General features: G+C 42.7%; 1 protein-coding gene across 11 annotated transcripts in view; it reads left to right on the top strand.

Annotated features, from left to right (window-relative positions):
• rapgef1b (Rap guanine nucleotide exchange factor (GEF) 1b) overlaps positions 1 to 17208 on the top strand; it is a 42560-nt gene that overhangs the window by 16012 nt on the left and 9340 nt on the right. For 2 of the 11 annotated variants that reach the window (XM_044011863.1, XM_044011866.1), the window contains exons 2-14: positions 4422 to 4567; positions 5180 to 5358; positions 7792 to 7948; positions 8044 to 8132; positions 8240 to 8398; positions 8848 to 8898; positions 9446 to 9560; positions 9670 to 9856; positions 10496 to 11017; positions 12243 to 12445; positions 14234 to 14395; positions 16108 to 16254; positions 16760 to 16852. In XM_044011863.1, the coding sequence (XP_043867798.1) occupies positions 4422 to 4567; positions 5180 to 5358; positions 7792 to 7948; positions 8044 to 8132; positions 8240 to 8398; positions 8848 to 8898; positions 9446 to 9560; positions 9670 to 9856; positions 10496 to 11017; positions 12243 to 12445; positions 14234 to 14395; positions 16108 to 16254; positions 16760 to 16852 (2210 nt within the window). The remainder of the gene's footprint in view (positions 1 to 4421; positions 4568 to 5179; positions 5359 to 7791; positions 7949 to 8043; positions 8133 to 8239; positions 8399 to 8847; positions 8899 to 9445; positions 9561 to 9669; positions 9857 to 10495; positions 11018 to 12242; positions 12446 to 14233; positions 14396 to 16107; positions 16255 to 16759; positions 16853 to 17208) is intronic. The other 9 variants (XM_044011865.1, XM_044011864.1, XM_044011868.1 and 6 more) reach the window with 9 other exon arrangements.

Here is a 17208-nt window from a genome sequence, read left to right as displayed (position 1 = left end):
TATATATAATTATGGAATATATCATCTTATTATCTTATTATTGTATGTGACCGCTAGTATTGTCATTGTACGTATGTTGCGTTAATCATTGTGCACAGCCCTACTGAGCTAGTATAGCAGTAGCTTCATTCACATAGTCTTATTTACTTTTAAATATATACACATTTAGACGAGAGGGTGCTTTACTCTGATTTAAAAAAGTTATTCATGCACACGTCAATAGAATGCAGTTATAAAATGTAAATCGATTTTTCTCACAGATGTAGTTTTCCACGCACCAAATCAAATAGGATGAATGTTCCTTTCTTTCTCTCCTCCCATCAAGCCTGCTTATGTCCACTGTCCTATCCTGTTGGGTTTTTAGTTTGCAGTCATCATTTTAACTGTCTACTGTACATGCCCTTTGAGTTTGACTTATGTCCCCCCTTGCCTTCTTCCTTACTCAACAGCTGGCCCAGTAACCTTTGTGACCCTGTGACCAGTTTTTTAGCAGTCTCTACAAGTCTATATGCGCGGCTTGCATGCACTTTCACTGAGTTCAGCGGGAGGTGACAGCTGTGCCTGTATCCCTACACCCAGTCATCATCCTATTCTGAGGGGAAGGGCAGGTGTGGGGGCACGACCAGCTGTCGTGTATAGATCACACCTGTACTGGACAGGAACCAAATCAATCTGCCAGTCTGTCTGTTCTCCACTCAGATCTGGACAAGCTCATATGTCACTGCTTTATCAGTTGGGTTGAAGTAATCTTCTCCAGTTTATTGACATCCCAGGGGTTTATTCTGACGTATTGCTTTATATCCTCTACCCATGAAATCTAAATGTATTTTGTGTCTTCTAAAATAATCACTTTGAGTAATTCTCACATGTAAAAAGAAAAATAAATAATAGGACCTACAAAGTAAACACAAATCAAGGCAATAGACAATAACTGTATATATGTTTATATATTTGTGTGTGTTGCTCATTCAATTACAAATATGCACACTGTTTACTTTAATGGCAATTAAGAAACCCACTTAAAGTATTGAGTAAGTTAGGGTACATACTTCATTCATTGTCTACCACTGGAGCCAAACCCAGCTGACTTAGGGCAAAAGGCAGAGTATACCATGGACTGGTTTACAGTCCATCGCAGGGTGAACACACAAAGACGAACAACCATACACTCTCACATTTACACCTACAGTCAGTCTTGAGTGTTCAGTTAACCTCTGCATGCTTTTGGACTGTATGAAACCAGGAAGAACACAGGAAGAACATGCCATACAAGAAAGCCCTCAATAGGACTTGGTTGTGAATCCAGGTCTTTTTGCTATAAGGCAAGAGTGCTAGCCACTATTCCCTCATGTGGCCTGGTGTACATGGAAATATGTAAGCATCGTGAAACTTGGCTGAAGCATCCATAAATTTAGACCTGTGTCATGTGCGTATGTGACAGTTCACCAAATGCCAAACTCGTGAGGACTCCACTATACCACAGGCTTGTGTGAGAACTCTCCCAGGCTTTGTTCAGGATTAGTTCAGTCTGGAGTGTTTGTTTTGAATGTCCCTAAAGTGTTTAAGCAATTGCACTGCCTCTAAACAATATTTACAAGCTGAATCCCTCACCGTTTATTCTTAACACTCAGATTTTATTTTGTCCGAATGTTCTTAACATCATCATAAAAAAACATGATTTTACTATTGCCACTTGCACCAAATTAGAAAAACAACAAATGTGTACTTTTTATCATAAACTTTTATTGTAATATTATTCACTGGGGTCTTAAACATATTATATATAAAAGTAACTGTGAGGGTTCAGTGCAATATGAATGGATAATGAAGCTCGGGGGAGCTGTGTGTTCAGTTTTTGTGGCGCTACAGCAGTTAAACACAAAAGAGATAAATCTAAAGCTTTATGGAAGTATTACCACACTGTACGTTTATCAGACTAGCTACAGTCCTGTACTTTTCCTTGCTAGTGAGTCATTTATCTGCCACTAGCAGGAAACAACAAGGAAAAATATAAATTATGTGGTCCATTCCAGGAATATTGAAGTGTTCATTTCCAATCTGTCTGTCAATGTGTCCTTTCGTCTTACAGGAGTGAAAATCCAATAATGGTTTTAAAGAGTCATTAAACTTGTGTTTAAAATGTCATGCAGAGTTGATAGAGAAGAAAGTTTGAGAAGGAAAAATTGTATAAAGGTCTGTTGTGGCCTGGGCAGCTGAGCAAAAATTAAGGAGGAAAAAGTTATTTCACTTTGAGGTTTCTTTCAGTATTTTTCTCAGTCCATGACTAGGCGGATTCAGTGCAAGAGACATTACAACCAATGACATCATCACCTCATAACTCTAAACAGCAGCAGGCAGGAGTCAGGGGAGAGCAGGAGGGATGGCTGGCCTGTCTCTGGAGTGTGGACTTAAAGAGGCCCACATGACTATAACAGAGCATTTCACTGTGTTCTCTCTCCTCCCTCTCTTTTGGATTTATTTCTTTTCTCTTATTGACGTTCTCTCGTCCACCATCTTTCTTTCTTTCGGTTGATGATGTAATTTCCATGCTGAGCCAGACTTTGATTGAACTCAAGAGAAAGGGGGAAAGAGCTAAAGAGGGAGGGAAGTAGTGGAGAAGTGAATTGAAACAGAGGAGACCAGCTCTGTGTGCATGATAGAAAGCCAAGCCACAGGGGCTACAATGTTGTCTGAGGGACCAGATGAATCGATCATGCTTGTGACTCAGTGTGCTGATGTCACTGTTTCTCAATTCTGGGCTGGGACTCTAAGCTGCAGCTGTAAACTCAAGCGTAGTCCTTCTGGGCCTGTTTGAGATTGAGTGAGAGGGACCATGATGTTTGCCACATTCCCTGTACTCATGCCAGGAATAAGGGGTCAGCTGGGTCAAATAGACAGGATTATCTGAGCCTAAATTCATACGGAGGCTGATGTGCAATCAAAAGTGTATACATTTTTGATCCACTTCCTACACATTGGTAAGCTTAAATCTTGCCAGAATAACTGTCTGACTTGCGGCAAAACTGACAAAACCAGCAAAACAATGTGTGGCCTCAGGGTACAAAAAATCCTGTCAGCCCCAGCTATGCTGTTCACTCTACTGTTCACGCAGCACTGAAGCAAACACTGCATCCCCTGTGGCTATGCTACAGAGAACTGATACAGACAGCTATAAAGATAAATAGGTTGTCCCCTTCTGAAGGGCCTTCACTGTGTCTTGTCCCTCGTCTGACTCTGGGCTCTTTGAGTGAAATTATTTTTCTTTGTATTCTCTCCCCATATCCTGACTGTCTGACATTTTATGTCTTCATTGACAGATGGTGGGGAGTGAGTGGACAGAGTACACACAATTCCTAAGTATAACAACCTCATGATAAGACAGCTAGCTCTGTGACTGTCATTTTCCTTGTCATGTACATGTGAATAAGTAAACTGTTCGGCTGTTATGAAGTAGGTCAAATGCAGAATTGAAGTGACAGAACAGTCACAAGATACTTTTCCAGTAACTCAGTGGTTTATTAAATAAACACTAAGATAAGATTATTAAAAAATGCAGTGTAAAACAAGAGCCTGAGGGGTCATGCATGCATCATCACAGGCATTTTGTATCAAGAGGACACTCCACTAGGTGTCTTTGCATCAACATTCTTGATGAGACTCACAATCGTCCTTGGTTCCCTCATCAAACTCTGTCTTTTACTCAGAAAAGGATGAAGAGGATTAATGGTGGAGGGGGAGAACAGTAGGGTGGATATGTGTGATGCATGTGGATCGATGGTGCAGATGAAAGCACTGCCCAACTGGAATTCTAGTTTGTGGTGCTTTCCTGTTGTTGATTGCTATTCAGCATTCAGTGTTTTTACGCTGATGGCTATGGAATGCCGCATCACACAGTCATCAAGCTGAAGGGAGATTAGAGCAGATAGAGCTGCAATTTTGTCACTGATAAAACCCACACTTCCTGCCGACTCCCACAGTTGTTATTAGCATTTATCACTTGATGCTTTTATTTTTTATTTTTTGCAGAGATAATGGGATCAGCCTGGGAGGTTAAGGGACAGTGAGTGTATTATCATGACACAATTTTATTACAGCTAACTAGAGTATTCAAATGCTCTGTTTATGTCTCTCTTGTGTGTGTGAACACGTGGCTACATCATGGACTGCTTGAAGATCCTGCCCTTCAGATTTACGCTGGAAGCAAATGTAGTAGAAACAGAGCGGGTTTTGTACATACTTGAATCTTCAAGTTTGGTTAATGAATCTCACTGGTGTTGAACTTTTTTACTTGAGCATAGTTTTGTGACGTTGTGTGATATCAGCACTTCAGTGTGCTTGTGCCTTCTGTTTTTATCCAATTTCTGGATCCCCTGAGTGTCTGTCCTCCTTGAATGACCACTTAACTTCCCTTTTGTCCACAGACTCGCAACGATCCCATCTGTCCTCTTTCACCATGAAACTAATGGACAAGTTCCATTCTCCCAAGATCAAGAGGACTCCATCCAAGAAGGGCAAGCAACTTCAGACTGAGCCAGCAGCCAAGAGTACAGAGAAACCTACTAACAAGGTGTGTGTGTGTCTGCGCAGAAAATGCATGTATATTGTGGGAAATCCATCTATTTCCCAGCTATACAATGTGCTTCTTTGCCTCTTTGTGAGGCGATTGTTTTCCTCTCTAATATTTTTGTGCTCTCATATCCCATTGTGTCTGTCTGTGTGCAAGTATTCCCACCACTTCCCTGTAGCTGTGGTGGCTGCTTAGGCTCCAGGTGTCTTAAACTAGAAACATGAATGGATTTAGGCCACTTCCTGAATGAACTCCTCCACTCCTCTTAGGCTTTTGGTTTGATGAGTACAGTGTATTGCCCAGCAGTCCTGCTGTAAAAGACGAGAGAGTTTGAAAGAGATGTAGGACCAAGATGGCTCCAAGCCACATCACTTGATGAATGGTCCTTTGAAGTGTGCGCAAACCATGGGAGTCATAAAACTAAGAGCCCAGACTGCTATGTCGGCCCAAATACTAAATAGGTTGTTCAATGATAAGTCACACTGTGTTTATGTTGTTCAAGAGCTTGGAAGTTAAGTTAAGATCATCATAATCAGATGTAGCTAAGCTACCCTGCAACTAAAACTCTACAACTACAATTGTGGTATTACTTTGCTATTTTTGTATTTGCAGAAGGTGAGTCGACTGGAAGAACACGAGAAAGATGTGGTCAGTGCCCTGCGCTACTTCAAGACAATCGTGGACAAAATGGTTGTGGAGAAGAAGGTGCTGGAGATGCTTCCTGGCTCTGCTAGCAAGGTGCTTGAAGCTATCCTGCCTCTGGTTCAGGTGGAGGCCCGGATACAGCACAGGTGGGCCCAAATGCACTTCCACTTAACCCCTTTGTTTCACAGCACAAGATGGAAACAGTTATGTGTTTATTTTGTGACTGGAAACTCCATGTTTTAATTTTACAAAATTGAAAACTATACAACAGGCTCATGCTTTCTAATTGTTGCCCTATGCTGGTTATGGAAATTGGCGCTTTCTGACTTTCAGTATAACTTACTGCATAGCTGCCAGGCACGCAGGGCATGTTAGAACTAGCATGATGTTGACTACCACTCACTCAGCAGCTTGTGAAGATTGACCATATGTTGTAAGTGTACCTGTTGTACCTGGTGCCTGAAGCCTTTAAATTTCACATCTTAGTCACTTATGTGGCACATTATCAAGTATGTTACCTTCAAGGAAGGGAAATGAATTTTGTGTAGACTAAGTTTGGCTTTTTTTACATTGGGGAAAGTAAACCCTCTCTGTGAGAGTACCCAGACATGTTACAACCTTTCTCTCTCTATCTCTCTTTGTCTCTGTGCCTTTCCTTATCCATCAGTGCAGATGAAGGTATTGAGGACAGAATTTTATTTTATATTGAACACCTCTGTTTCAAAGCTTCTTAAGACAACCTACATGTTTTTTTTTGGAAAATAAGCTAGTGCACTTGTGTGTAACTGTTGTGTGACAGACATTGGAAGAAGACGTTAACAAATGGAAAAACTAGCTTGACAAAATTAACTCCATAGTTAAAGATTTGCAGTAATTATAATCAATACTGGTCAAAGAACTAGGTAAAAACAGGGTGTAACACCTTTGTGTCTGTGTGTCTGAAAACAGAGTTATTTTGTCTGGGCACTCGATGTGCAGACTTGTAGTTTCACTATTCCTACTTAGCTGTGTGTAAGATAGAGCCTTTAGCTTGTGTAGTTTTTCTGGGTCAAACCTCGCCACCCTCCCAACTGCTCCACCATCCCTTAAATCCTTCCTCGAACCTCTGTAGCTACAGTCGTCTCTCACTCACTTCAGGACTAAGCTGTGCAGAGACAGTGGATAGATATTTCAGCACTGTAAATCAGATGCTGCATGTTGGTGCAGGTTTGTGCCACACCTTAGTGTTAGGTTTGAACACACCACTCACTACAGCCAGAACAACAACACCCAGCTTCCTTGTGTTGTTAGACATTCCTCTGTCAGCACTAGCTAGCTGTTTCCACCCTGTGACTGTGGAGTCAGGCATGCTGTTTATTAACAAATGCCACCTTAATAGTTTAATAAATGGTAGGTGGATGGAAATGTCGCGTTTTCTGTCACTGACAGTTGAACATGTGCTATCCCAATGCTTTTTTCGCTCCCCTCTGTTCTTGCTGCCCCCCTGCTCTCACTTCCTGTGCATCTAATCTTTTATCTACTCATCTACTACTTTTTTCTAGTTCCTCTTACCTCTTCTAAATTTCTTTCTTATACTCTTTCCTTCTTCCAACCTTTATCTTGTGTCATATTTACCATGTTGTTTGTGTCCGCAGACGTCCACATAACGTAAATGTCGTAATTTTCCTATTTCTGTGGTGGTTCGCTGGCCCTTCATGAATCAACGCGAGCATTCCTACAGTTTGGCCCCCTTTGCACCTGGCATTAAAATGCGTTTTTGTGATCAGATTGCAATCAGATAGCACATGACCGCTTGTAAGTACAGATGTAAATACACCCGAGACTCATTGAGGACAGATCCAACCTGCCAAATCACTTCAGGAGGTGGTTGGATATGCATTGTTGGCTTTGAGCACAGCTAATGTGAAAGCAGCGACAAAACTGCAAAAAGCAAAAGAAGAGTCTTCACATGCAGTCAACTTAATGTTGATATGGTGGCGCACAGGATGTGACACTGTAGTCTGCTGCTTGAAATCTTTGCAGAAGAAGTGGTGGAGAGGTGATGTAAGGGAGAGATGACTTTGTTTCGGATAGCAATCAAATCTTGATGTGGACACTGGAGACGCATGTTAGTACCAGCTGTAAATGCAAATGGTGAAATGCTATCCAATCGGTATCCCATCACAGAAAATGCATTTTAATGCAAGGTGTAAAGGGGGCATTTAAGTGACTGTGCATGCTCCTTTTGGCACAACACTTTCTAGGCCAGTTAATGGCACACTTCTTTTGGTCAATAAAGACAACAAAGAAGCTATGATAAGATGCTCCTTTATTACTCCCAGTAGTGAGAAAGTTCACTTGTGCCCACGTGTGCAAGTCAGAGGTCAAAGAATGTAATTGCATAGAAAAAGAAGGCTGACTTCTTGTGCAAAATCTTCACTACTTTAATTGAATTTGAGTACACACGTGTGGGACACTAGATTGAAGCCTACGCTTGTTAAGTATGAATGAAACTGTGACTACATACATGCATGTGGAAATGCCCAGTGGCTCTCCATGGATTGTATGTTCCAGGCCTTACTCTCACACTCTTCCTGCAGTTCGGCGCTGTCTTCCTGCCATAACCGTGTGTACCAGAGCCTAGCCAATCTCATTCGTTGGGCAGACCAGGTGATGCTGGATGGTATTGACTTGGAAGACAAGGAAAATGTGGCATCTGTCACAAGTGTCATCAAAGCAGTGCTGGATGGTGTAAAGGTAGGCAAATCACTAATTGGGGACGAGGAAATGTTGTGAACGGTTTTGGTTGTATCCAGAAGCTGAACCTGGCTGTGTCATCTGTGTATGAACAGGAATTAGTGAAGCTGACCATAGAGAAACAGGAGCAGCCGTCACCCACCACACCTAACAAACCAGCACCACCTGCCACCACAACAGATAGGTGAGTACAAAAAACTTTCAACACAAATGTTATCTCTGCAAACATTTAGACACTTTAAACTGTTTATTCTGTCCATTTATTCTGTCCACTCATTTTTACTTGTGTAGCAGTGTGTCCTCGGAGGTCCCCTCGATAGACGGGGAGCAGGAGATCTCAAATAAGACTACACCAACAGCTGCTCCTGCAGAGAATGCCCCTGAGGTACCAGATGAGGACATAGCCCCTCCCAAACCCCCTCTTCCTGAAGCAAAGATGGCAGAGCTCAGGTAAGGGGAACACTCTCCAAAACTGCCGCCAATGTTTCTGTTTTGTTTAAGATGCAGAGATGTTATGTGGCCACAGGCATTGTGTTAACTTTTACACTATAGTCACAAAAGCAGAAGATTCTGTTCTGCATTTATACATCACAGCTGTTTCAGTTTGCACAGAAGTTATTTTTAAATCGTTATCTGAAAGTGTTCCACACACCAAATGAGGAATAAGGACATATTTTAGGATATATGTATGGATGGGTGATTTCCTCTTTTTTTTTTTTCTTTTGTAGTCTAATGGGACTTTTCTCTTGGCACACAATTGCCAATCCCTCACTAGATTCCCTCATGTCTTACAATACTTTCACACTTTAGGCGCACTTTGGTTTGTTTGTTGTTCTGCCTCTTCCTTTGTCTCTCTCAATTTCCTTCATCTTTGGTTTCCCTTTGGATTCTGGGAACAGAGCACAGTTGAGTGCTGACGCTGGCCAAAGGAGACCCTCTCAGAAGGAGAAGTATGTTGGCCTATAGGATTATTCGTCTCCATGATTACATCCCACCCTTGACCTCCTCCCATAAAGCTTCTGGATTGGATGAAAGTGTTTTTTGGCTTGCATGGTTGCATCTTCCCAATATGTGTGTCATCCTTGGTATCCCTTGAAGAACTCATCATCCAATCAGAAGACCGTCCAGTGCATGAGCGTGTGTGACTGACCTATGCTGTGTCTTTCCACTGGCCTCCATATCATGGGGATTTATGTCCCGCCCCTTTGCTGCATTTTGACTTGGTATTAACTCACTGAGAGAATTTAGGTCTGACAAACAGGAAAGATTCATGTCATAGCTGAGTGAGGATAACATGAAACACCCTCACTTTCATCTCACTGTTCTCCAAGAGGGATGATAATGTGTGTGTTCATGTATTCATACATGGGTTTGTGTGTGCATACATGTCTGAGAAAGTGTGTTTAATGTCATTGTTTGTATTGACTTTGCCTCAGGAGCAAGAACATCCACCATCTCTTTCATTTAAATCCACTGTTTCTGTTTATCTCTCATTAGTCCACCTCCAGCTCTTCCTCCTAAGAAACGCCAGTCAGCCCCTTCGCCCACGCGGGTGGCAGTGGTTGCACCCATGAGCCGTGGCTCCAGTCTGCCCTGCAGTGTTCACAGACAGGTGAGGATGCAGTGCCATCTTATAGAAAGATTTTAGACTTTAGAATTTTCAATAAATCAATAAAGGCATACTACAAGAAACACACCAATAATAATCCCTATCTGTGCAGCAGCAAGACTTTGAGCAGGAGCTCCTTCAGAGGCGTTTCTCTGGGGGGAGCCAGTCATACGGGGGAGACTCTCCACGACTGTCTCCCTGCAGCAGCATGGGGAAACTCAGCAAGTCTGATGAACAGCTCTCCTCCATGGAGCAGGACAGTGGTCAGTGTTCACGTAACACCAGCTGTGAAACGCTTGGTAAGAAAACAAGACACATTCTCAGACAGCTAGAGACAATGGTCAATAGATGGTTTGATTTATTTGGCCTGTGAGTTTAACACATGCATTTTCATTTTGTGACGTCCTAAGCGAAATCAGCTATCAGGACTCACCTTTTGACAAATTTTTGCTAATGTCCTTTTCCATACAAACCTCTGAATATGACCATGTCCTGGAGGACTGACAACCTTTTCTACATTGTGAAAATCTTTAAAACTGTATAACTACATTTAAACCATTGTCTAATGAGTTCACACAATGCTGATTAATCCTCTCTCTATATTTCTCAGTATAGCAATATTTAGGTCTTTTGGCACCCAGCAACATTCCTGTGCTGATTAGTGATTTGTTTTATCGAGACAAACGAGACAGCAGCAGCATTGCTTTGAAGTTTGACATTGCCTTTATTTCAAACTCCAACCTGTTGACTGAATACTCAAAGATGTACCTGAGAAAAGTTTCAGGAGTGAATTCCGCTGCTCAGATATCCTGTTCAAGCAGAGACATAATAATGACATCAATAACAACAAGATCACCAAAAGTTATGCACTGGAGCTTTTTATTGATTGTGTGATAACAGAATTACATTTTTTTCATTCTTTCTTTCCATCTTTTCAGACAACACAGAGAATTATGACCCAGACTATGACTTCCTTCACCAGGACTTGTCAGTTGGGGAAAACCTGCCCCCAATACCGGTGGGAGGGTGCCTTAGCCCCCTGCCTGAGTCTCACAGTGAATCTTCTTCCCCAGTACCTGGACAGCATCCCACGCATCCCCGCTTCAGTGCTCCTCCACCACAGCAAACACCAGAGTACTGGACCCCTCAGCCATATCAAACCAATCCCTTACTGTCCCGCATCAGTGCACCCCCTGCTCTGCCCCAGAAGAAGCGACGCAGCACTCAGACACCGTCGTTCACTGATGGAGGGTCCAGAGTGCTGTATGAGCGATTCCCTTCCCAGTACGACAATTTGTCAGAAGAGGAGCTGCACCCTACACCCCCATTCCCCCTTTTCACACCCGTCTCACCCATGCCCCAGACAAATGGGGGGGTGTTTGTTGCCCAGTACATGAGCACCGAACATGCAGATGTCCCTGCCAGCCCACCGCCACTCCCAGAAAAGAAAAGCAGACACAGTAAGTGAAGTGAAAAAAAGAGGATGGTGGGGAATATGAAAAGGCGGGCATGAAAAAATTTATTTTTTGAAGTATGTGTAAAGCAGAGATTCTCCTCTTCACATATATAAGTTGGAAATTGGAGGCAATGAACCTGAGAGATGAGGAGAATGCGGGCAGGACTGTAGCTAAACTAGCACTGTATTCGTGTACAAAAATGTATTTATGCTTATACACATACACGTGTGAGAGAGTGTGTGCCTGGGTTGTGGACCAGTGGATATGCCCCCCATTTCAGAGCAGAGAATGATGTTTAATTTTACATCAGAAAATCTTTAATCATTCAAATTTGGCAAGTATCACATTTACTATGGGATGACAAAATGGCTTTACACGCAATTTAAAGGAAATGCTTGAATATAGGGCAACACAATCAAAGAAAGGGGCACAGTCTAATGAAGGAGGGGATGAGGTTGATTTGTTGTGGGACAACATTGGCTGCACTTGATCATCAATTCATTGAAACTTAACTTATATCAAGGAAATATTCCATTGTGAATAGAAGCAGGAAATGTACAACAGGATGTGCTACAATGGGTCTGGCTCCAAGGGCAAAGGGGCAAAATTTGGTCATTTCCTGTCACACCTGCTATATAATTTCCTCTCATGCTACTGTATTATGTCATTCCATATAGTCAGCCCTTCCTGCGAGCTAAAATACTTCATGATGTGACTAAAAGTTTCTCACTGTGTTGACAATTTGTGAGTACTGTCCTTGTTCCAGTATACAATCTATTGAATCAAGCCTCCACTAGAGTAGGTGGCGATATGCTTCTAAGTATTAAGCAGTTTTACGTTTAATTGGCAGCTCGTTGTTAGCATGTTGAATGCCATTTAGAGTCTTCCTACCTTCTATGAACTGTAAAATATTAAATTCTTTGAGTTGGCAGAGCATAAACTCTCTCCTTGTCAGTCCAAAAAAATGACCAGCCTCTCGCTTTTGTCTTCTTCTTTTAGGACTTTTACGTGCATTAGTAATTCTACTCCCAACCCATTACGTGGTTGTGTTGATTTGAGTTTGAGGATATTGACATGTACGTTAAAAGTCTGGTCTTAGTACGATCATTAGATTTTTGTTCTCACATTGTGTAGTCACATACACAGTGACACCACATCAAATGTTTTTAATTTAGATATTAGTGCCTTCTTGACACACAATATTTAATTTCCCGTCTCCCTCCTCCAGTCCTCCAGTACATGCAGTTTGTGGAAGACTACTCTGAGCCGCAGCCCTCCATGTTCTACCAGATGCCACAGAGTGAGAGCATCTATGAGCAGCGTAACAAGCGTTTCCAGGAGGTTTATGGCTTCAACGACTCCTTCAGCAGCACAGACTCGGTCCATGAGCCAGTTCTGCCCCCAGCGTTGCCCCCAAAACAAAGACAACTGGTAAGAAACATTTCTTTTGTGATTTGCTAGTTACAGCAGTCTTTCTAAAGGGCATACAAACGGTTGTAATAAAGTGTAGAAACTGTCTCTTGTGAGGGGACATAACTAAATAGCTGGGTTCTCTAATTTGGACTGTGTGAGCAAAGCTGTAATTTAAATCGCTGAAATTGGTCAGCTCATCTTGCTTGGATTTAAATCAACACTTGGAGACTGTTTATTGACTACACGATCAAATTCTGAGGTTACACATAGTATAAGTGTCATTATAACATGAGAACAGTATAAGTAACCTTTTGTGGTCGACCCCAGTCCTCATCCAAATGTCTTCATGCTTAATGTTGGCTGGAAAGTAAATGGAGTGGGAAAAAATGCAGATTCAAAGGCTGCATTCTTGTGGTAATCCTCATCAATTTACTCCGGAGCCTCTCCCTATCTTGTTATCTCTCACCTATTCTCACTCCCGTTTCTTTAATTTTTTGTACGCAAAGCAGACATCTGTACATACAAGGTGGTGTTTTGTCGTTAGTCGGAGATAGGACTAGCCTTTATCAGACCTGCATCAGATCCAGCCCACTTATCTTAAGCTGGGTTGGCATGTGGGTTAATTGAGACAACTGCCTCTATCCATCCTGACGGTGATTCAGTACAGATAAAAAGAGAGCTGACTAGGTTAGAACAGGAAAAAAATTTATTTAAGTCAATCTCAATCTATTTTTAAGTTGCATTTCCATTTTCTTACGGCTGCAGAGCTATTCAAAATATAGATTATTGCATGTTAAGTAGATGGTTCATGTTTGGCCTTATTTATATATGAGGCATGGTTCTCGCCAGATTTGGCAGTTTGGCAGTCACAAATTGATCCGTGGTTGGCCTAAGCTTTTGGTGTAATGAAGACTTACCTTTTGTGTGCAATAAACGGATGACACTCTTGTCCAGGTTGTAGCCATTGTAGATGTACAGTATTACAGCTTACAAAAAAAAAAGACTGTGGCAGGTTGGAAGTCTACACAGGCCACCTCAGAGTCTTTCTTGGTTCTGTGTCCATCATCCTCCTTCTGTTACCACTGGGTATTTAAAGCCCTCAAATTTTTTACCATGCTTTTGTGTCAAGCTGTACTCATCCATGCTCCTGCCTCAATGTCTTATCTTGCCTCGGTGTTTTGGACCCAATGAGCTTGTGGTCTACTGGAATAAGCCTGTTTGCCTCCCTGTCTGAACCCATGTTCCAGGCTTACATGATTTGGCGATGTTACATGGCACTGGCAGCTTTGCAAAGAAATTATATTAATAATTTCAGCTGCTGTGTGGATAAGAAAAGAAGTACACAAAAACCCACCATTGGATCATATTGGCTGTGTTTAGAATGTGCCGTTGTGGATGGCCTGATCTCTGTAAAGCATCAAAGAATGTTTATTGGACTGTCACAGTAGACGCAGACATGTTTGACCACTACAAGTCACATAACCCTGTAGTAATTAGGGCTTTCTAGGAATAGCTCTAACTTAAACATAACAGTAGACTCATATTCACCTCAACAGTGTTAGTCACTGACCTCTCTGCTGCTGCTGATGCTTAAACTACCAGAATCCCCCTCAGTTTTCACCAATCTACTGCTGCACTTTGATTAAATCTGCTCTAATTCACTCTTGCTTAGTATAATCAACTGTCCACTTCTTTCTTTATTTTCTCCCTTAACACCCTGATTTCCTTTTTCTGTTCTTTCTTTCTTTCTTTCTTTCTTTCTTTTCTGTTCTTTCTTTCTTCCTTCCTTCCTTCCTTCCTTCTCAGGCCTCCCACTCTTCATCCCCCTCTTCCTCCTCGTCCTCTTCTCTCTCCTGCCACCTCCAGCCGTCTGTAGCGGCCATGGAGGAGGCAGGCTCTGGGCTGGGCCTCAGCATGTCCGTATCTAACTCCTACCTGATTGGCCAAGCATCCTTGACCACACCCACGGTGAGTTGCCCCACCACCCCATAACCCCATCACTCTCATTCTTCAGTGTGGTGTGGGTGCTGTGTGGTCCTGGACTGGTCCAGTGGCAGCTTGACCTGTGTGCTCCCCGTATGCCCTTTAATGTCTCAGATGAGGCAGTCCCTCGAGGGTCAGTGGTTTGGTTGCTGTGTGATCCTCGATTTTGTTCATCCACCCATCCATATGCACAACGGTTTTCTCAGTGTGCCTGTGTTGTTAGGTACTGGCTTTGTCTGTACATATGGTGTGATTAATGCGTGCTTTGTGTAATGATGTGTGTGTGCAGTTACTTTTTTGTGGTTCTATCAGTGTAGCCTCTGGCTAGTCAAATGTGTGTTTGTGTAATTGCACTATGGCATTCCTCCACATGACAGGTAATGATTTGACCCTTCCCTCTTTTCAGTTTGCCTCACAGTTAAAATCAGTGAGTTGTGTGTGTCTTGAGTAGTTCCTCCAAATATCACAAGAGACTGTCGGACCTCAGGTCGGGGCTCGTAAATAACAAAGTAGCCCTTTGTTAGTATAACAGAAATGCCCCAATCATGAGCAGGTTCTTGACAGTGAACGATCTGGTTGTTGATCAGTCTTATATTCTTGTTCCCACACTGGACTTGGCTGTACGTTTGAGGTTTGATCAGTTTTTGTTTGTGGGGGGGTTTGACCCATGATGATCCCATGCAAAGCATGCTAAGACATGGTGTGGATCTCCCTCAGGATATCGTCAGTGGAATGCAGCACCAGATGGACCTGATGGAGAACACATTGCCCCTGTTTCTTCCTTCCTCTCTTCTCCAAATCATCTTCATCTTCCCACATCACCCACCATCCACACACAATTTTATATCATATCTATCCCGTCTCTCCTTTACCATCATGCTGCAACCTCCTATTCCCGTAACACACACTCACACTCTTCCACACCTCCTGTTTGTCTGTTTCTGTGGAATGTTTGCATTCCTCAACTCCTTGGGGCATGATGTTTTTGGAGGATGTCATGAGGGAACCAAGCCATGCCCTGAAGGCTGTTTGGCAAAAGTTAATTAGATATTTATTAGTAATTGTATACACAATTACTTAATTCCCAAAAATTAGACAAAGAATAATTGGCCTAAATTGCCTTTTTTTTGCAAGTGTGTGTGTGTGTGTGTGTGTGTGTGTGTATAATGTGTGTGTGAGTGTGTGGTGTACACTGTTAGTAGTGCGTCTTGCAGGAATGTTGAAACAGGGCTGGTATGCACCACATGTTACAACAGGTTACCTCTACCTTTCTGGCAGGCATCTCTTTAGCTGGCCACACACACTCACACATGTACAGCTACACTGTCTCTCATCTTATACATTTATATACTCAGCACTGATGTGAGCTTATCTAAGCATTTCCCTGATCAACATGTCTTCTCATACTCCAAAATATTCCACTGGAGATGTGTTTTTTTTGCCACTGGTTTCAGTCTTACATTTTTGGGTGTTTGTGAGTGTGCAGTGCATTTCATGTTCAGGCACATCACTCTCATAGTCCAGGCTTAATAGAGGTGTTGGAGAATGAGGTGAACACTTTTTTTCCTACCCTCTGTCTCCTGTTGTTCGGATTCTTTTTCTGTCTACTCTGTCTTCACCTCTCTAATCCCTCCGTCCTGTCTCTTTATTTCATTTTTTTATTATTTCTTTTCCTTCCTGCTTTCCACCAATCACAGAGCTTGGACCATGTTGCCTTGACCAATGCCACCATTCTGGATGGCAGCGGGGGCGGGCCCGACGGTTCCCTGGCTGGCTCAATGGGTTCTGTGGCTGTCTGTCTTCCTTCTGAGTCTTCTCTCACTGACTCTCTCCACACCTCAGCGGTGAGCTTACAGAGGATAGATGTTGGAAGCATAGGCAGGATGCTTACATGCAGCAGCTCTCCAAGACAGATAATAAAATGTGATAGTGGACTCCTTCCTTTGGCAGACTGGTGTTAGATTACAGCAGTTTGGTATTCGGTATTGTTGCACAGATGATAATACAGTGACTCATTCACTTTGTGGCATCTTGTTGTTATTATCAACCACAAACTGTCTGCTATTGGTCTTAAAAGAATCCCAGTAGGGCATGTTGCACTGCATGTTCTTTTTTGCCAGTAGTTAACAGTATCTTTATAAATAATGCACTCTAGTGCCACCTGGTGGTCATGATGACTCTGAGCTGGAAAACACATCGCTCACTGTTCAATACTAGAGTCCGGCTAGCTGCTATCTCTCCTCCTTAGTCACATATTCACACTTGACGTCTGTCCTGTCCTTGGAAAACACTCTGTGCGCCTCTCCGCTGGCTTACCCCTCGGTTTGTGTCCCTCCTCTTTTCCTGTAGAGTGAGAGCGCGAATGACGAGGGTGGGGAGGGGGAGTACGTCAACTTGTACTCATCAAGCCAGGCCAATGGGGAGCTGCCTCTCTCCCTCAGAGTAAGTAGCTGACCGCCATGGGTGAAAGGTCAGTTCCATTTGTAGGTCCTATCACTTCAGGGATTGAATCAAGACTTGCCTGACTGGCACGTATCACTCTCACCAGTTATCTGTTGCACTGAGCAACATTTATTGATTCATCTCTTGAACTGATGGCGCTGAAATGGAACATGAATGTACCCAAACCATAAAAGAGCACGAGTTGAGCTTCACAGGTTTGCCTGCTGTGGTTGGTGTCTGTGGAAAAGATGTCCATCTGTCTGTTTTTGACTGCCTGGCTGGTGATTGCTGTCTCTCTGGCTGTGCTTTAACTGTAACAAGCTGCATTTAACATTGCTCTGATCTAACACCTGGCA

Source organism: Solea senegalensis, linkage group LG21 (assembly GCF_019176455.1).
Source record: "Solea senegalensis isolate Sse05_10M linkage group LG21, IFAPA_SoseM_1, whole genome shotgun sequence".
Lineage (NCBI taxonomy): Eukaryota > Metazoa > Chordata > Actinopteri > Pleuronectiformes > Soleidae > Solea > Solea senegalensis.
The sequence above is the reverse complement of the archived record's forward strand: the minus strand, read 5'-3'. Positions and strand labels throughout refer to the sequence as shown.